Source organism: Protomyctophum parallelum (genome assembly GCF_964188405.1).
Source record: "Protomyctophum parallelum genome assembly, chromosome: 2".
NCBI lineage: Eukaryota > Metazoa > Chordata > Actinopteri > Myctophiformes > Myctophidae > Protomyctophum > Protomyctophum parallelum.
This window is the reverse complement of record NC_139699.1, coordinates 40,165,894-40,187,093: the sequence shown is the minus strand read 5'-3', so window position 1 is coordinate 40,187,093 and position 21,200 is coordinate 40,165,894. Positions and strand designations below refer to the sequence as shown.

At 43.2% G+C, this 21,200-nt stretch overlaps 1 protein-coding gene across 1 annotated transcript in view; it reads right to left on the bottom strand.

The window, feature by feature from the left end:
* Positions 1 to 9,736: 9,736 nt before the first annotated feature.
* Positions 9,737 to 21,200, bottom strand: part of LOC310854617 (transient receptor potential cation channel subfamily M member 1-like) — a gene marked incomplete at both ends in the record, with an annotated part of 67,222 nt that continues 55,758 nt past the window's right edge. The window contains 9 exons of the mRNA XM_083759292.1: positions 9,737 to 10,054; positions 10,305 to 10,384; positions 10,772 to 10,952; positions 11,556 to 11,943; positions 13,304 to 13,561; positions 13,924 to 14,056; positions 14,648 to 14,862; positions 16,322 to 16,466; positions 16,648 to 16,668. Coding sequence (XP_083615418.1) covers positions 9,737 to 10,054; positions 10,305 to 10,384; positions 10,772 to 10,952; positions 11,556 to 11,943; positions 13,304 to 13,561; positions 13,924 to 14,056; positions 14,648 to 14,862; positions 16,322 to 16,466; positions 16,648 to 16,668 — 1,739 coding nt within the window. The remainder of the gene's footprint in view (positions 10,055 to 10,304; positions 10,385 to 10,771; positions 10,953 to 11,555; positions 11,944 to 13,303; positions 13,562 to 13,923; positions 14,057 to 14,647; positions 14,863 to 16,321; positions 16,467 to 16,647; positions 16,669 to 21,200) is intronic.

The window sequence follows — 21,200 nt, the reverse complement described above, 5'->3', positions numbered from 1 at the left end:
CACACACACACACACACACACACACACACACACTAGTACAAGAGATCTTCGGACAGAGAGATGTCCTGCTGTCTGGTGTATGTTTTTGGTTACACTCAAGGCTAATTCTCCCTCAGAAACAAACGGATTATAGTCTCTACGTGTGTGCATGTGTGTGTGTGTGTGTGTGTGTGTGTGTGTGTGTGTGTGTGTGTGTGTGTGTGTGTGTGCGTGCGTGCGTGTGTGCGTGCGTGCGTGCGTGTGTCAGCGGGTGTGTGTGTGTGTGCACAAGATGAGGTCATGGAGCAGACAGAGATCAAGGCTTCCAGGGACAGAAGATATTAACAAGGAGAGATGTCTGAAACGTGCACACAAACATGCACGCACACACGCGCGCACACACACACACACACACACACACACACACACACACACACACACACACACACACACACACACACACACACACACACACACACACACACACACACACACACACACACACACACACACACACACACACACACACACACACACTGCTCTAAGGATGTTGCCATGACAGGTGAGAGGTAATTGACTCCTAAGCTAGAGTGTTATTAGGCCTAATTATTCTTTTTAAACTGCTGAGTAAGTTTTAAATGATGATAAACGTCCCCAGGGACTGAACTTTTAACGCTAGGCTTATAAGGTTAGAGCCTCCCTACCTATTAATGTTTTACTATGGTTTAAACACTATGTTTTTTTTTCTTCTTCTTTCTTTAATGTACAACATTATATACAGGGGAAAAATCATGTCATGCCATGGCTTGAACTTGACAATCTTTCGGCTAATGTCCCTGCCGCAAGTTCACTGAAATCAACAATGACGACAATACCGAGTGTTTTTTTGCAGAAAGAAATCCAACTTTGAGGAGGTGCTGAAGATTTAAGTTACAGTATGTTCTGTACAACCTTTTGACATTCAAGTGTTTCTTACTGTAAACACAGTAAACATTTATAATAAGACCAATTCATAATGACCATTGCTCATGTAATGTTATTAACTGATTAAACTATTTTAACCAAGTAACAACTAAGTGATGATTAGTTAATTACAGTAATACTAACATATCCGGGTGGTGTTGTGAATTTAAACTTCAAATAGAACGTTTGGGAGCTTAATTATAGGCCACCCACAGTGCTGCAGGTACCAATTAAAATATTACAAGTGGTGGAAAAACTACTCAGATCAAAACTGCAATAGGCTATATATATACTCTGTTAAGTAAAAGTTCCATTCAACATGTACTTAAGCAAAAGTACAAAAGTATTGGCATAGAAATGTACACAAAGTACCAAAAGTAAAAGTATAATTATGCAGAATGTCCCACATTTGAAGTTTTCAAAATGTATAAAACTCCTTAGGAAATAGCATACCGGTATCTACAAGCTCACGATGTGTCGCAATGCGTTGCATTGTGACTCGTGAGCTTGTACTGTAGATCGGCTATTTTCAAATGGCCGAAATGTATGTAGGACTGAAGTGGTTCATGTATTTTGGAATAAAAATCTAAATTTACAAAGTAACTAGCAGTTAATGCTTTCAAATAAATGTAGTGGAGTAAAAGTGAAATACTTGGATCCGAGATGTAGTGGAGTAGAAGTAAAGGTGTTGGTAATTGGAAATGCTCAAGCAAAGGACCTTAAAAGTTAAACAAAAGTACAGTACTTAAGTAAATGTACTACTATTACAATGAGTAATTCATTATGAGTTCCTGTCTGGTATTATAAAGTGTTGTACTGTATGAATGAATGTACAGTAGCCTACAGTATGCCGGGTCAGGCGTGTGACACAGAGGATGTGTTGAAAAGATGTTTTTATAGCACGCTGAGAGTGCATATTTCTTTGACAAGTTGCTGCAATGTCCCGTACAGCCCCAGGACTAACACACAATGTTGTACGTGCATTGTGTACACCCACTGGCTTAGAGTAGCTGGTATAGCAGGCAGGCCTGTGATTCAGCCTCGATCCACTGGGAGTCATTATGTACAATTCACAATTTAGGCATTTAGCACTCGCATACGCTCTTAACCCTTACAGTAAGCAAGAACAACACATGGTATTGGTAATACATGATACATCAAATACATAGAAATAGACATCAAGGATCACATTAAACTAAGAACCTAACATACGTCTAACAGTAGAATATCTATACAATTAATCTAAATTAGGTAAGGTTACGGTAAGGTCATTTTATTTATAAAGCACCTTTCAAAACAATCGTTACAAGGTGCTGTACAAAGTAAAATAATAAAATAAAACAAGAAAACACAGTCAACAGCAAAACAGCAATAACAATAAGAAACAAAGCAACAGAAAACAATACATGAAAATATATACAGGCAGAACAAGACTCAACAAAAAATAGAGATAATCACTATAGTAGACCAAAATATTTACGATACAAGTGTGTTTTTAGCAGCTTTTTAAAAGTGTCGACTGATTCGGCATTTTTTAAGTTAAGCGGTAACTCGTTCCAGAGTGTAGGTGCTATCGATGAGAAGGATCTTTATCAGGCCTTTATCTGAAGACCTAAGCTGTCTTGTATATACCTTGGGGTGTAGTAACTCTGTTAAATATAATGGACCCAGCCCAAAGATAAGTAATTAATACAATTTAAAAAACAATTAAAAAAACCAATAAATTACATGTAGGCCTATTGTGGAGAACCTGAGAGAAACATCATGGCAGGATGTCTGAAGGAGTGCATACGGTATGAATCCCCAATAAGAGGTGATGACCGCTTTTACACTTACATGCTGAAAAAAACGATCTACAAGCTACGTGTCACGATTTGTACTTTTACTCAAGTAAAGTTTTAATTCTGGACTTTTACTTGTAACAGAGTATTTCTAAATTGCAGTATTGATACTTTTACTTAAGTAAAACATTTGAGCACTTTTTCCCCACCTCTGCTCATTACCCGTTGAGAGTAATCTGAGGTTGTTGTTGTTACAGTAGGTGACCTTTTCTCACAGATTAGATCTGTGTTGACTGGCAGAGAGGTGAGCCATCGCATGCAGAGATTAATGGGATAAATAAGGTGTGTGTAAAGCAGATGTAATGATACTGCCGGAGCAGCATTACTGTGCTATTATGTTGTCATTGAATCCATCAGGAATGCACAATAATGCGCCTCACTCTGACCCTAGTAACCACAGGCGGGCACGTCTGTCTGTTTGTCTGCTGCACAACATGTAGGAGCACATCTCACATTTGTGTGTGTGTGTGTGTGTGTGTGTGTGTGTGTGTGTGTGTGTGCGTGTGCGTGCGTGTGTGTGTGTGTGCAGTGGTGTAAAATAACTAAGTGCATTTAATTAATAAAGAATTGTAATTGTACTTCAATTACAATTTTTACGTGCTTTACCTGAGTATTTCCAATTTTCAACCCACTTTTACTTCTACTCCATTACATCTCTGATCCAAATATTGTACTATTGATTATTATTACAAAACATACATGAACCACTTGGGCTCTGTATACATTTCGGCCTTTTGAAAATAGGCGATCTACAAGATCACTATTTTACTTTTGGTACTTTGATGACAAAATGTAGGCTACTGCGTGCGTGCGTATATTGTGGCATAACAGTGTGTGGGTGCATATAGGTCCATTCAGCCACACATGTGCATGAATCCACCTGAATGCATGGGATAAGGCAGGCAGACAGACAGGAAGAGTTGCGGAACGACAGTCAATAAACACGCTGCTATAATCCCTACACACACACACACACACACACACACACACACACACACACACACTGCCCAGACATGTGAAGAAAAAGGGAGGTCTAGATTGTTACAGTGAGAAACGTATAATATTAGCCTTCATGTAGTAATTATTATTGTGTGTACCAGAACTCTCTTCAGCATGCAGACATTTACTTAGCTAGAGATGCACTAAGTGTTATTTCACCACAGAGAAGGAGATGACAGATGTCATAAACACATATACACTGCAGCTTGTGCTTAAAGGTATAGTTCACCCAAAAATGAAACAACTGTTTTTGTTTATGGCATATTCTTAGCCAATAATTTGATAACCAGCAGTGGTTCTCTATGGAGACACAAATATTCTCCTTTGTGTCTCCATAGGGAGTATAGGAAGCATAATATGTAGCTGGTCATCAAATTATTGGCAAATTATTGGCTCAGTGCCTTGTGGATAGAGTGTCCGCCATGAGACTGGGAGGTCAGGGTTTGATCCCTGGGACAGGTCATACCAAAGACTGGGACCCAGTGCCTCCCTGCTTGGCACTCAGCATCAAGGATTGGATTGAATACTACCGTCATGTCCAGGGGGTGTACTTGTACATCATGTCCAGGGGGTGTACTTGTACATCATGTCCAGGGGGTGTACTTGTACATCATGTCCAGGGGGTGTACTTGTACATCATGTCCAGGGGGTGTACTTGTACATCATGTCCAGGGGGTGTACTTGTACATCATGTCCAGGGGCTGTACTTGCACATCAAGCTATAAGGAGATAGGCCCCTATGGGTCTCACAGGCTTACTTATGGGGTGAGTAATCGATCGGAGGAAAAAGGTTATTTTGAGGGTGAACTGTCAAACCCATGCATCCGTGCCCTGCAAACTGTTTGTGCCATGTTGGTCCAGAGCAGGGCCTTGTTGAAGTGGCCGCGATGGTGTCGAATAGATTAGAACAACGTGGTGCACATCACCGCCAAATACCAGCGCTTGTTCTCTGCGGCTCCCGTCAACCTGAGGCAAACACAGTTTATTAAATCACATTCTCAAATAAGACAGTGTTACGTCACAGGACAGCACCCCCAATCCTAACCAAACATTTACATTCTGACTAAAGCAAGCAATCTATTCATAAACACAACACACATACATGACACGCCTGACCTGAAACTCCAGAAAGGAGCTAAAATAGCTTCTGGGAGATGTTGAAGCAATAAACCAGTGGAGCTGAGTATTATTTACCAGGGTTGCGGACTAAATTTTTTCTTCCTGTATTATTGTTTGTCCAGCACAGGGCTATAGGATGTGCATGCACGATCACCACCTGCTATTCGGATTAAACACCCAAGAAAGCACTATGGCTTGTTTCCATTGTGGTCCTTTTGTACTCAATTCATCAAACCACACAGGCACGAGCAACACAGGATCTGTGAAGACTGAACAATATCTTAACATCTGGGAACAACATGACGATCATAGTCATACCACAAGACTGATGTGATGCAGAGTAAAGGAGAGACAGATCAAAGAACAAGTGGAAAGAAAATACAAAAGTAGTAGAGAAAGAAGAAAAGACAGACAGAAAGAAAGAAAGAAAGAAAAAAAGAAAGAAAGAAAGAAAGAAGTTGAAGCAGGAAAGAAAGGTTTACAGGTAAGACGTGGTGAAAGGACGTTCATATGATTTGCAGCCTTGCTGCATAAACTATGAATCCACAGCAAAGTGCAGAGATGAACAGAGAACACGACTTATCCAGATGTGATCCAGTACCATGTTAAGTTTATAATACACTCGAAGAGTCTAGTGTGATCTTAATTCTATACTGCATGTAGAATAATGACAGCCTACAACAGTAGACACAGCCTTGCCTTATAATTGTGCATGTTAATTTTGACTTGTCTTCCAGTATCCATCTGTGTGGATTCATTCAATACCCGCCTACCCTCCTGCACAGTGTATTCATTTTGTCAACTAAAACCAGGCAGTAAGAAGCCATGAGGGTCTTACCTGAGGGTGCTGAAACAACAGAGCTTCTTAATACGGCACAGTTGAGAAGCAGGAGTTAAACTATTAATCTGTGGTCAGTGAGGTTAGATGCAGAGTTGCTGGCCGGCTCCATATATGCAGATGTAGGTGATGATCACGCGCACGGATTGGAGTTTCCTCATGCAACGATCCCACCACATGCTCAACACACAGGAACAGGCCAACTTCAAGGACGCACATGTGCTAGTCAGCACGCAGCTGGGTGAGGAAGGTTGACGACCTTTGGCGTGAGCAATCTCAAAGGTCAGGCTAGAGGCAGTCAACGTGGTTCCTGAAGCACAGTCAGTCAAGCCAGATGATGCCAGGGGCATGGCCAACATCTTACACATGGCCAAGGGTGCGTGAGTCATGCTAAACCAAAAGCTTTAGGTGGATGCGGGCTTGACCTCCATATTATGGAGCTAGCCAGGTGATGATCCAGTCACCTCCATGTATGGAGCTGACTGTATGTATGGACGGACGGACGGACGGACGGACTGACTGACAGGTTTTAGCGTGACTGACAGGTTTCGCAGGTTTTCATAGTAAACTAGAAAAAGTGCCCTTCTGGGCACAGGTCTCCACCAGGATTTCTTCCTCAGCCTAGTGGGAATATGCGTGCACAGTTTCATCGCAATCGGACGCTGCGTTGAGGAGTTGTGGCGATTTGTACAAAGCGGGCTACTCCTGAAAACTGTAGGAGCCAATCGTGGCCAATCAGGATGGAATATGAGAAATCAAACAAACCTGTCTTGATCACATGACTATGGAGATCATGTGTACCGATTTGCGTGAAATTTGGATAAAATCTGAAGGAGTAATAATAGAAAATGTGTTTTACATATGTCGGCCTCCTGGTGGCGCTATAAAGAGCAGATGTGAAAAATTCCAGGCAAAGGTTTTTCCTTGGCCTCTAGGGAGTTGGCATACAAAGTTATCCACAGATCCGTGCAGTTAGAGGTAAAAACACTTTTCGGCCAGTTATAGCGCCACCTTGAGGCCGAGTTGAAATTGTTCATGTGGCATTTCGTCCTCGGCCTAGTGGGAATGTGGGTGCACAATTTCACGGAAATCACGCGATGTGTTCATGATTTGCAGCATTTTGTTTGAAACTGAGCACTCCTGTGAACTTTGGAAGCCAATCTTAACCAATCAGGATGGAGTCTGAGAAATCTGAAAGACCGGTTTCGTTGAATGGCTCTAGAGAGACTGTGTACCAATTTGCGTGATGTTTGGACAAAATCTGTAGGTGTACTGTGCAAAAACTTGTTTTGCACAAAGCGGCCTCCTGGTGGCGCTATAACAGGCCGTTCTGGAAAGTTTGGGGCAGAGGTTCATCGTTGGCATCCAGGGAGTGTGTGTGCAAAATTTGGCATCGACCGGGTTAACGGTGGCCGAGATTAGCTGCTCACGGACACACACACGGACACACGGACGGACGGACGGACGGACGGACGGACGGAGTGCAAAACATACTCTCCCCCCATGCCTTCGGAGACAACAACTGACGAAATTGTGACTCAAACTATGACTAAATATTGACAATTTAGTCAACAAATAGTTAGGGAGGGACTAGTGGAGAAGAGATCCAGTAGAACTAAAAGACAAGTCATTTTATGTTTGGTTGTGTGCAGGTGATGTCACTCCCCGAAAATAGCAGATCTACTAGCTCACAACGTGTCACGCTGCAACACGTTGTGAGCTTACAGATCTGCAATTTCGGCACACAGCACACAGAGTATAATCAGGCATTTCAACACCATCACGTCACGGCCTGCCAAAATACATGTTAGTCAAGTCGTCTAAATCAACTGTAGATTTAGTAGACTAAAATGGTATTTAGTCAACTAAACTAGAACATTTCAGATGACAAAAATATGGCTGAAACTGGAATCTTTAGACTAAAACTACATCACAATGTGTGTGTGTGTGTGTGTGTGTGTGTGTGTGTGTGTGTGTGTGTGTGTGCAGGACAGGACAGACAGTACAGGACAGGACAACAAGAATGTATAAACACAGCACTGTAAAAATAGACTGGTTTGATCACAATGACACGCATGCCAATTCACTACAAAATATTCCAAATACCCCAGATATTGTGTTCACCAATGAAATTAGAAAAACTGTTACTATATTTGAAATAGGCTGCCCATTTGATTTGTATATGGACACTTGCTTTACATCCAAACTTATGAAATATCAGCTTCTGGTGGAACGTATTATGGCCTTGGGATATAACTGTCAACTTATTGTCCTTGTATTTGGAAGTCTGGGCCATGTTCATAAACTTGTGCTCAGGGGTCTGCAATTGGGTGGATTGTTAAAAACAAATGCAAAAAAGCTGGCTAAATACTGTTCTGTCTCAGCTACTATGGGCAGTCTGTCTGTCTGGAGAAGGCGTTGTTTCATTTATCCCTAGGTGGCTTAAAAAACAAAACAAAAAAAAAAAAAAACATCCTGTCTAGTAGTGTCAAGTAATAGTATGTAAACAATGTGCTATATATATATTTTTTTTTCTCTCTTCTTTTCCCTCTGTGTGTTAAGCATGTGCAGCAGCTATATCTGGTTGGACCATATAATGTATAACCTAATTCTGATCATTGTTTGGGTCTATTGTATTACGCCTCTTGTGCAGATCCAAATAAAAGAATTCAAATGTGCGTGCGTGCGTGCGTGTGTAATCTGTGATGAGGATGAGCTGGATGAGAATTAAGGCAAACCCTCCACACTGACATAATGCAATGCTGAGAGAGAGACACCTGTAAATCGTAACGGATCGGATGAAAATGTATGCAAGAAAAATAACGATAATCCTTATCTATTTACTGTTCCAAAACAGACTAAATTACTAAAATTAGAGCATTGAAAGTTCTAATAATTGAGTATACATCGCCCTCTAGTGGGATGAAAAGGAAGTTGCATTGATTGAATGCAGAACAGTATGAAGTGAATTACATTTTTACTTTTAGCCGTTTGTCTATTGAAAAAAAACCCAAATCATTTCGTTTTAGTCATATTTTAGTCAGCTGAAATGTTTTAGTCTTACTAACTATCATGAGATTTTAGTCGACTAATAAAAGGCAAATTAAAAGCTAAGCAAAGGTTTTGTTCTAAAAGGTATGTTTTGAGTCCATCGGTTGATTGTGGTGATCTTCAAGTGGTCACGGAGGGCATTCTACAGGTGTGGGGCAATGGAGCAGAAAGCCCCACACATGTAGAACGCCCTCCCCAACTACTTGAGATCCTCTCAATCTACTGATGCTTTAAAAAAAATTACTCTGAAATCAAATATCTAAATAGTCGATTAAGCAACTTAAAAACTGTTTGTGGTTAAACACAACAGCCAGATTAGACAATAATATGACCCTGAGCCTACACACGTTTGAACATGAAATATCCCTTTAATTTACCACTGAAGATTTAACAGTTTAGATATGAGTTTCAGATATTAAACAGTATAAACAAAGCACAAAAAAGTGAATTGTTCAAAAAGGAGTAGGAATGAAGCTTATTCGACCAATTAAAAATCAACCTAACCTATGTCTCCACTATGTGTCTACACTTGGTGTATGAAATATAAATATGTATAAATATAACAAATAATAAATAATAATAAATATAAATACATGTAAATATAATACATACAATATAAATACATATGTGTGTCGTCGTCTCCTTACTGCCATACTTACAAAGGTGTACAAAATATAACCCTTCATACATTTTCAACCTATCTTCATATAATTGGTCCTCACTAATGCTTGTTATATTAATCTTCATATAATTGGTCCTCACAAATAGTCATTAGTCACAAAAGTCACAAAATGGTACCATTTCTGTCTACTCACTCAGTGTCTCAGAGCATCGAGGGCTGTGGAAAGTTCAGAAGTATCACAAAAGGAAAATACTCAAGTAAACGTAAAGTACTTCGTGATTGTACTTGAGTAAATGTACTTAGGTTTACTGTGTTGCTTCCGTGTCAACAATCGGCGCCGCCATCCCCGGATCCTGTCCTGGACTTCCTGTTCGACAGGAAGTCCCGGCCCGTCTCTCCGAAGGCAGCCGCCATGTCTTTGACGCTGCTGGATGAGTGGGGGCGTGCCTTCAGGACACCGTCGTTTAGCGCCGCCCCCTTTTCCCGCCGCGGGACGTTGAGGCTCTTGGAGCGCAGCACCGGGTACGTGCAGTCGTCCTCGACCAATAGCAAGCGATCTGTGATGCTGGACTCCGCCTCTTCTGCCGATTGGTGGTCATCTCTGCGCTCCGTCTCCGTCTCCTGCCCGACGACGACGGGAGCCTGTCGGCAATTATTACATCATCAATTATTTGAGATATTTTCAATTAGGGGGGCGTGTCTGTCTGTCTGTCTGTCTGTTTGCCCATCCATATTTTCAAATATAAACATAAAGTTAAAATGTTTACGAATATTAACATTTCTGGCCAATCAATCAATCAATCAATCAATCAATCAATCAATCAATCAATCAATCAATCAATCAATCAATCAATCAATCAATCAAAAAAGGTTGTGATGGTGACAGTCCTACCCCGATGACGTCACCACCATAGGGGATGTGTCCGAAGGGGGAGGGGTGGACCTTGGCTCCCGGCGTGGGAGACTTTGTACCTGCAACAGAAATGCCCAACACTGGTCTTCATAGTTTTAGTCGACAAAATGAAAGGAAAACTCCAGGCTCATTGTCCTACTTCTATTGATCCTGAATGTCTCTGTCTAATTCTGCTTGGTACATTTTTGTATTGTGCATAGTTAATGAGATAATTTGCATATTAGATACATTAGCTGAAATAAAGATATAATAAATACATGAATGTATAATATGGCAATAAGTTGGCATAGTAATATCTTTAGGGCACAAAATATTCACATTTTATCAAATATAATATATATGTATGTGAAATGAGGTTTTAATACATGGTGAAGCATATAGCACATGGCTGTTAAAATGTATAGTTATTAGTTACATGTGTACTGATGTCGGCAGCAGCCCCCTACCTGCAGGGTTGTACAGCATGTCGCTCAGGGACCTCTGGGCGGCGCTCGGTGGTGAGGGGAGGTACTGCAGGACCCGTGAACGTTCCAGAGGAAAGGAGACTGCCGCGCCCACTTTGACCTTCTCCAGGGTCATCGGAGTCATGGAGGTCACTGAGGTCAACACCTCCTCTTTCTCCAAGGGCTGGACCAATGACGCAGTGGGGCCACACCCCCCGCCTTCCTTCATTGGTTCCTGGTGGGGGGGGGGGGGGGGGGGTGATATGTTTTGGTTTAAAGTAAACAACTATACTAGTGATAGTAATCTAACCTTACGTTTTAACAGCGGGCGAACAGCAGCGACTCGGCGGCGACTTTTGGTGATAAAAGGTGATATAAGTCGCCTTATCGCCTGCTATCGGCAGTAGTTTCCGGTTCCCATGACTTCCGGAAAATACGCCAGGCTGTCGCCCGCTGTTAATACTATTGTAACTAGTGTAAACTAACCTCAAATAGTTTCTTCAAAATACATACGGTAAACTAAAACTAAGTAAAAAAAGCACATTACTATTAAAAAACAATCAAAACCCAGGTTGGCAGAGGGAGAGTAGTGCCCAGAATTACAGCTTAGGCAATTGGCACCAGGCACGTCGTGCCCCTACACATGTGCCCTTTTCTGGAGTTTGAGCCCCTGCCCCCTCAGTGCTCTCTGCACGGCCCTGATTGGCACTGGTTGAAAAACAGGTTACAAAATCATGGGATCAAAATGTAAATGTTTAGATCAATAATGATGTAAACTGATAAAAACCTGGTCGATGTCAGTGTAGTGTGGTCGGTGCGTCTCGGTGTCAACGCTGTGCGTCTCGGTGTCAACGCTGTGCGTCTCGGTGTCAACGCTGTGCGTCTCGGTGTCAACGCTGTGCGTCTCTGTGTCAACGCTGTGCGTCTCGGTGTCAACGCTGTGCGTCTCGGTGTCAACGCTGTGCGTCTCGGTGTCGCAGGGCGATATCAGGATGTCTACGCTAGAGATGGATCTGGAGCGGTGTGCCTTCACCTCCAGCGTGGCCCCGTACTCCTTGGGCGCGGCGGGGTTGCTGGTTAGAGACCTGACGCTGGGCCGTCTCTGTGGACTCAGCTGACCTCTGACCTCGGAGTCCCCTGTAAGCGACTGACGCTCATCGCTGTCCAGCTGGAAGCTGCAGGAGGAAACCAGCTTTTGTTTGTTACACTTTCCTGTATCTCAGAGTTTCCTGTATATTTATGTACTTTTCTCAGAGTTTCCGGAATTTGATTTCACTTGCAAATTTAGACAGTTTCCAAAAAAATTCCCCTATTGATTACTCACCATGTGGAGACTTGAATTCATGGATATTAGTTTTTTTTGTTGTCGCATTCCTATGCCAATAGTTATTGTCCCCTATGGAGACACAAAGAATCTCCTTTGTGCCTCCATAGGGAACCCCTAGTGGGCATCAAATTATTGGCAGTGACCCCTTCAAGGTTTTCCTTGATTTGATAAAAAATGGACAGTGCCAGGAGGAGGCAAGAAGCCAGGGGGGCTTATACGACGCCTCTACTTACTGTATATAAGATACAAAAAGGACATTTAACCCAAGCCAAGGAACGACAGGTTACGTTTTAAGCACTATAAGCCCCTGTGCCAGGACGTAATTTTGCGTCTTTGAGTGTTTAGGTTTAGGCATCTAGGGAATTCCATAGATGAGGGCCTCTAAATTTGATGAAAGATTGATGTTTGGAAGTGCGACAAATTCAAAATCATCTCTTTGCCTTGTGGGGTAGGAGTGAATGTCAGAAGTAACACTGAAAAAATTGTGAAAAGAAGAGGGAATGTTTGCATTTTTTTTAATTTAAACATAAATAAACAGGTCTGAAAAATGTTTACTTTGTCAAGTGTTGAGTGTTCTTCCGCCACTGAGCAACTTCCATTGAAATGAATAGCACACTATCCACACTATGTCCACTCCACACTATGCTTTATAACTCTGTGGTAGGTTCACTTCTGTTTTTCCCCTTTTTTAAGATTTGTTTTTGGCTTTGCTGCCTTTATAGATAGTTTCAAGATGAAGATAGACAGGAAAGAGGGAGAGAGAAGGGGAGAGATACGCAGCAACGGTCGTCATTATGTTTAGGGTACCCCGGTAACAAGCCGAGGGCTAAATTGATCTCAGAATAGATGTAGAAGACGTATTTGTTATAGTTGCAGAAACATAATTTGCCTTTCTTGATGCATTAACGAGCATCAATGACAACGAGCATCATCTGAAAACACGCAAACACACACACACACACACACACACACACACACACACACACACACACACTTACTTCACCAATTTCATCGTAACACCACCATTCTGTGACCAAGTGTGAGTGAGCGAGTGACCAAGATTTTGGGTATTGGAATTTGGATTTAGAGTTGAATTGTTGAATTTGATTAACCGTTGCACCCAGTAATTATTTTTATAGCTAACTATCATGAAGTAATTACATACCGGTAAAGACTATAGTTAGTAGTCTGTTTTATCGTTAACGTACCGGTAGATACTGCATCCGTCGGCACTGTTGATGCTGCTGTGTCGGCGCAGCGCGTCCTTCTCAGCGAGGGAGCCGCTGCCCCCTAGTGGACGGAGCAGCTGGGCTGACTCCACCCCCGCCAGTCTCTCCAGAGAGAACAGCATGCGAGAGGAGTAGTCCTCCATCTGAGAGAGACGTAGGTCCACCGTCTGGAGAGACGCCTTCATGTGGTGTTCCCTCTCATTGACCTCCTCCAGACGCATGGCCATGTTCTCTACCCTGTAGACACATTATTGGATGGATGGATGGATGGATGGATGGATGGATGGATGGATGGATGGACGGACGGCACAGTAGTTTAGGAGTATGAAAAGGAAGTACTGTTGTGTACACAAAAAACTAAGGTAAAACAAAACAAGAAGCATCAACAATACAGAGCAACGGTAAACATACGGTAGGTTAAAACAAATAAAGTGTCCATTACAGTCAGCTAGTGCATCATAAGTGTCTCAGTGTATCTCGTCAAAGAGTCGTCGTAAAAACAAATAATAAAGATTAACGGTATAGAGCCAAGTGGCTCTTATCCATAAACTGTAATAAGTATAAATAAATAATAACACAGATTGTTATATTATTCCTACCTCTCAGAAGTGACTCTGATTCGCTCGTTGTTGGACGACTGCGTCTCATCCTCCTTCTCTCTGAAGTATTCCTCCAGACATTGTTCCTCAAACTCATACAAGCTCTTCAGTTCCTCAGGGTTTAACACCAGCTCTGTTTAAAATATGATTCATATGAAATAATATGATACAAGCCAGTAGGATTTACAACAGGTACGACCTCCCCTTAGGGGCTCTTCAACAGCAGGCGAGCCAGTAGGCTATAACAAGTAGGGGCCCCTCACTAGCAGGTAAAGCAGTAGGATACAACAAGTATGACCTCCCGGAAGGGGCTCCTCACTAGCAGGTAAAGCAGTAAGATACAACAAGTATGACCTCCTGGTAGGGGCTCCTCACTAGCAGGTAAAGCAGTAGGATACAACAAGTATGACCTCCTGGTAGGGGCTCCTCACTAGCAGGTAAAGCAGTAGGATACAACAAGTATGACCTCCCGGTAGGGGCTCCTCACTAGCAGGTAAAGCAGTAGGATACAACAAGTATGACTTCCAGGTGGGGGCTCCTCACTGGCTGGTGAACCAGTAGGTAACACAGTATGACCTCTCGGTGGGGGCTCACTGGCAGGTGACGCAGTAGGATACAACAGCATAGCAATGTGTGTAGAGCAATGTGTGTGGGGAGGAATTAATTGGCGTGACGACAACATTGTGGGGAAAAAGGGCTCAGAACAAACAAACACAGTTCTTACGCAAGCCTCTCTCGCCGTGCTCGTCGTGTTCGTGCCCCTCGGCTTTGACTTTGCGTCGGCAGCGGCAGCACAGCCGTCTGAGCAGGATGTAGATGTGAGGGAGGATGATGAGGGGAGGAGGAAGAACGGGCCGGTCGTGGAAGGTCATGATCAGCTGGTAGCGCTGGAACTTCCAGATCTGGTTGGAGACAGACTTCACCTCGAAGAACGTGTTGCTGTGGCAACAGAGAACAACATCAACAGACACGCGTCAATTCTGCATTTCTGTGTGCGCTCATGTGGCGCAGTGGTAGTATGTGTACTGCGCGCGCGCACACACACACACACACACACACACACACACACACACACACACACACACACACACACACACACACACACACACACACACACACACACACGGAGGGTAAGTCTGTGACGTCACTGCCGTGAGTGTAGTGTGTAGGACGGCGTTGCAGAAGTGAGTAGGGCGGTCTCGGCATGACGTATAGCTGTTGACTTTGGGTCCCTTGTCCGTGTGTTGGGGACAACTTTTCAAATGTATATATGATGATGATGCACTCCTCCGGGGCTGGGGAAGGAGGGGGGATGAAGGTTCTACGTCCAACACGTACGACAACACACAAATGTGTGTGTGGGGGGGGGGATTCATTGCCATAACGACTAAATTGGGGAGAAAACATATGATAATGGTTGCAGATTACTATAAAAACCTAGATAACCATACATGGAGAAGACTGGATCATCACCTTGATCTGCATATATGGAGCCGGCCAGCAAATCTACATCCGACCTCAAACCCATAGATCTCCATATATGGAGCTGACCTGTTCTGAAATTCCATATGTTGATCCTTCCCCACCCATCCTTCCTCTTCGATGTCTCCCTTTTGACTGATGCCTGTCCAGTGTCCATTCAAACTCTAGACAGGCCCGCCCCAAATTCTCAACAGGCCCGAAAACTAAGGCCCGGCCCGGCCCTACCCTAGGCCCTCATCAAACCCTGTACAGTCAAGACACTGACGCTGCTACCCTTAGATCACCATATTTGGAGCTGACCTGTTCTGACATTCCATATGTTGATCTGACCTCATCAAACCCTGTACAGAATTATTTTGTTGTTGATCTGACCACCAGCGCTCGCCCAGCAGTCTGCCGTCACCCAGGCGGATGCGTGCACGTCTCGCCCTCAGGTTGTCTTACTGGTGGGTAAAAAACTAAAGGGTCTTATTTGAATACAGCGATCAGTGGGTTCACCAGAATGATGTTTAAATGGTCTTATTGAACACCGGACATTTAAAGGGTCTTACTGAACACCGGACATTTAAAGGGTCTTACTGAACACCGGACATTTAAAGGGTCTTACTGAACACCGGACATTTAAAGGGTCTTACTGAACACCGGACATTTAAAGGGTCTTACTGAACACCGGACATTTAAAGGGTCTTACTGAACACAGGACATTTAAAGGGTCTTACTGAACACCGGACATTTAAAGGGTCTTACTGAACACCGGACATTTAAAGGGTCTTACTGAACACAGGACATTTAAAGGGTCTTACTGAACACCGGACATTTCAAGGGTCTTACTGAACACCGGACATTTAAAGGGTCTTACTGAACACAGGACATTTAAAGGGTCTTACTTGAACACAGGACATTTAAAGGGTCTTACTTGAACACAGCGATCAGCAGGTTGACCAGCAGGATGTTTGCCACCAGAAGGTAACAGGCCATGATGGCAGGAGTTAGAGCGGCTCCAGGGATGCATTGAGGAAGCTTCTTACCGTCTTCATCGTACATGTTGTCACCGCATGGAGCTGGGATACATTATTATTATTATTAGTAGTAGTAGTAGTAGTAGTAGTACTACTACTATAAAGTGACAATAAGCATCTTATCTTGTACTTGCTGTACTGTTTGCAAATGGTCATCAATCAATCAATCAATCAATCAATCAATCAATACTTATTTCCATTTGTAGCAGGGTGTGATACTTACGGTTGATCTCCATGGCGTACACTGAGCCAGCCAGGAGTTGAGGAAAACACCAGAAACAAAAGAAAAGAGTAATAACAACAACACAACATAAACTGCACAAACATACACCATGGACCTTTATCTTTAAAGTGTATGCATTTTCTGTCCACACGCTTGACGCTTCACTCATGTAAACTGCTTAAATCAGGTACCAAAATATAATGACTTGGTCAGTCGGGCGACTCGGGCCAGTCACTATCTTGTGGCTGGTCAAGCCCATTTTATGTTTGGTTGCGCTTGGGTGTTGTGCTCTGAAAATAGGCTATTTTCAGCATGCAACCAAGTTTAAAATGAGGCATTACGACACCATTAAGGCCCGCTAAAATATTATTTTGTAGACACTACTACTAAAATCATGTGATATTCTTTCGACTAAAACTAAAACATTTCAGATGACTAAAATATGACTGAAAGTACGGTAAATAAATATATTTTTTATTTGAATAACTGAAACTAAATAAAAGTGCATGGAGTCACAGATCCATCCTAACAACTCAGTGTTGGGCAAGTTACTTTGAAAGCGTAGCTTGTAAAGCTACAAGTAGCTCACCATGGCAGTAGCTTGATCAAGCTACATAGCTACCACCGGAGAGATGTAGCTTGTAAAGCTACAGCTACATGGAAAAAGTAGCTCAAAGTAGCTCAGCTACTTTTTATTTTTCAGCGTTAAATTGAGAATGTACATGCGGGAGACCCCTCCTCCCCTCTGGGAGACCCCTCCTCCCCTCTGGGAGACCCCTCCCACCCTGCTCCCCTCGGGGAGACCCCTCCTCCCCCTGCTCCCCTCTGGGAGACCCCTCCTCCCCCTGCTCCCCTCTGGGAGACCCCTCCTCCCCCTGCTCCCCTCTGGGAGACCCCTCCTCCCCCTGCTCCCCTCTGGGAGACCCCTCCTCACCCTGCTCCCCTCTGGGAGACCCCTCCTCACCCTGCTCCCCTCTGGGAGACCCCCCCACCCTGCTCCCCTCTGGGAGACCCCTCCTCCCCCTGCTCCCCTCTGGGAGACCCCTCCTCCCACCCTGCTCCCCTCTGGGAGACCCCTCCTCACCCTGCTCCCCTCTGGGAGACCCCTCCTCCCACCCTGCTCCCCTCTGGGAGACCCCTCCTCACCCTGCTCCCCTCTGGGAGACCCCCCCACCCTGCTCCCCTCTGGGAGACCCCCCCACCCTGCTCCCCTCTGGGAGACCCCTCCTCCCACCCTGCTCCCCTCTGGGAGACCCCCCCACCCTGCTCCCCTCTGGGAGACCCCCCCACCCTGCTCCCCTCTGGGAGACCCCTCCTCCCCCTGCTCCCCTCTGGGAGACCCCTCCTCCCCTCTAGGAGACCCCTGCTCCCCCCTGGGAGACCCCTCCCACCCTGTGATACCAGGGCCAATCAGAGGCCAATTAGAGGCAGCTGTCAAGTGCTGATATGCCCTCAAAGCAATCAGAAAAAGGAACAGTCCTTGATTTTTCAAAGGGGGTTCTAGTACAAGAATTAACACAGCAACCAATGGTCAAAATTTATATATTTCTTTCATGTTATTGCCCAAAATTGTAGCTTGTAACTTCAGTAGCTAAGCTACAAAAAATGACCCAAAAGGTAGCTGAGCTACTTGACGAGGTACACAAATATGAATGTAGCTAAAATACCACAAGCTACAGCAAAATGTAGCTCAGCTACGTAGCTCAGCTACATGTAGCTTAATACTCCCCAACACTGCAACTCAATGCTAACAGCATCAATGTTTTGGGAGCAAAGTTAGACCCAAAAATTGCAGATCTACAAGTTCACAATGTGTTGCAAATGTCACACATTAGCATAGCAGACGCTCTTAATCCAGAGCGGCATACAGTAAGCAAGGAAAACAAGAGGTAATACATCAAATGCATAGAAGGATGTCATCTAGGATCATAAGTAAACCATGAACCTAAACAGTATAATAAAGGAAAAACAATAATCTATACATTGAAGTTATAAAACACATTGATAATGATCTGTCTACATTACGTTATCTAAAAATCATTTTTTATAGCCTTGGCATACGCCTGCCCTGCATGGTTGTCAAGGCTATAGGGCATAAGGGCAAGTGCTGCTACGACAAAGTGGAGTCTGAAGAGGTGATGGAGGCTTCAGACTACGGCAGTACATTTAACAGTACATCCTCCCGTTGGGAGCAGCAGGCTGAAGTAAGTTTTGTCCCCCACACTACAAGACTGCTAAACGGCCGTGTATGCTGACCAGTTTTTTAATCTTTTTAGATGAGTTTAGTATTGTTTAATCTTTTTATATGAGTTTAGTATTGTTATTTATGTACTGCTTTTATTTCTGTGTATGTATTTTAATCGTCTCAAAAAGGGCTGTGGCCTAATAGCTCCCCTACAAGTTAGTTTGTGGTTGAAGCACAATGCGGTTTCACCTTATGTTTTTGTGCATTTCAAGCCATTTTCACTGGTTGTACTTTAACAAACTCCTCCTAGGAGGATTGTCAGATAAGCCTGAAACTCGCTCAAATAACTTTACGATGAAAAGTTATCAAAAGGCGTGAGTTTTTGTAAAAAACAGCATGACCGTGGCGAAGCGTCAAACTTAAACGCCAAACAGTGAGTGAAGATAGCTCATCTACATGGTCAAGGTTTTCTTTTTTGAGTGGTGCAAACACTCCTATACGGAGCTTTGTGTGTCTCTGGCTAGCTGTGTCCGAGCACAACAATTGCTTTTGGTTGGTTTTCATCACCAAGTGTCACTGTTGTGCAGCCTAATACACACACACACACACACACACACACACACACACACACACACACACACACACACACACACACACACACACACACACACACACACACACACACACACACACACACACACACACACACACATTAACTGTATGATGATTTCGGGTGTGTGACAGTACAGTACAGTACAGTAGAGGGACCCCCTGGGGATCCTCACACGGTAACTCTGTCATTTCTCGACCGTTTCGGACGTGGGGCGGCTCGCCAGAACCTGTGGGTCTGAAAGTCTGGGGACCCCCACACGGAGTTGCACCACTCACTTCACATGGGTGTGATTTTTTCTATGTAGCCTAATTTTTCAGCAATTTTCGTACAAACTTGTGGTTAATGTAATTGGACGCAGATCACAGTCCTTGTTACTTGCGCAAGCAGAGCGCGCAAGTAATAATTTCGCCCAGTCTCTTTCGCCGTGACAGCCAACCCGCCATTTGATGTTTATGCAGAAAAACATCAAATCTGTGCCTGTTTTGCTGGGACCAGATTACACAAATGACCATATTTCTTACGTCATCATTGAGAGCTAGTCATACGTATACTATATACATAATCAGTAAAAATAAAATAGCAAATTGTGCCTGATCTGCTGGGACCAGAGTATGTGGTGTGTATATGTATGACTAGCTCTCAATGATGACGTAAGAAATATGGTCATTTGTGTAATCTGGTCCCAGCAAACCAGGCACAGATTTGCTGTTCTTCTTGCATACGCATAAAATGGCGGGTTGGCTGTCACGGTTTTTGGCGCAAAGTAACCACAGTATACCGCTTATCAACTTACAACTACATACTCTATATAGTATATGTATGTATATGTATATGTATATGTATATGTATATGTATATGTATATGTATATGTATATGTATATGTATATGTATATGTATATGTATATGTATACGTATGTCTTACGTCATCATTGAGAGCTAGTCATACGTATACTATATACATAATCAGTAAAAATAAAATAGCAAATTGTGCCTGATCTGCTGGGACCAGAGTACGTGGTGTGTATATGTATGACTAGCTCTCAATGATGACGTAAGAAATATGGTCATTTGTGTAATCTGGTCCCAGCAAACCAGGCACAGATTTGCTGTTTTCTTGCATAAGCATAAAATGGCGGGTTGGCTGTCACGTTTTTTGGCGCAAAGTAACCACAGTATACCGCTAATCAACTTACAACTACATACTCTATATAGTATATGTATATGTATATGTATATGTATACGTATGTCTTACGTCATCATTGAGAGCTAGTCATACGTATACTATATACATAATCAGTCAAAATAAAATAGCAAATTGTGCCTGATCTGCTGGGACCAGAGTATGTGGTGTGTATATGTATGACTAGCTCTCAATGATGACGTAAGAAATATGGTCATTTGTGTAATCTGGTCCCAGCAAACCAGGCACAGATTTGCTGTTCTTCTTGCATACGCATAAAATGGCGGGTTGGCTGTCACGGTTTTTGGCGCAAAGTAACCACAGTATACCGCTAATCAACTTACAACTACATACTCTATATAGTATATGTATTTGTATATTTATATGTATATGTATATGTATATGTATACGCATATCTTACGTCATCATTGAGAGCTAGTCATACGTATACTATATACATAATCAGTAAAAATAAAATAGCAAATTGTGCCTGATCTGCTGGGACCAGAGTACGTGGTGTGTATATGTATGACTACTATGTAGCTCTCAATGATGACGTAAGAAATATGGTCATT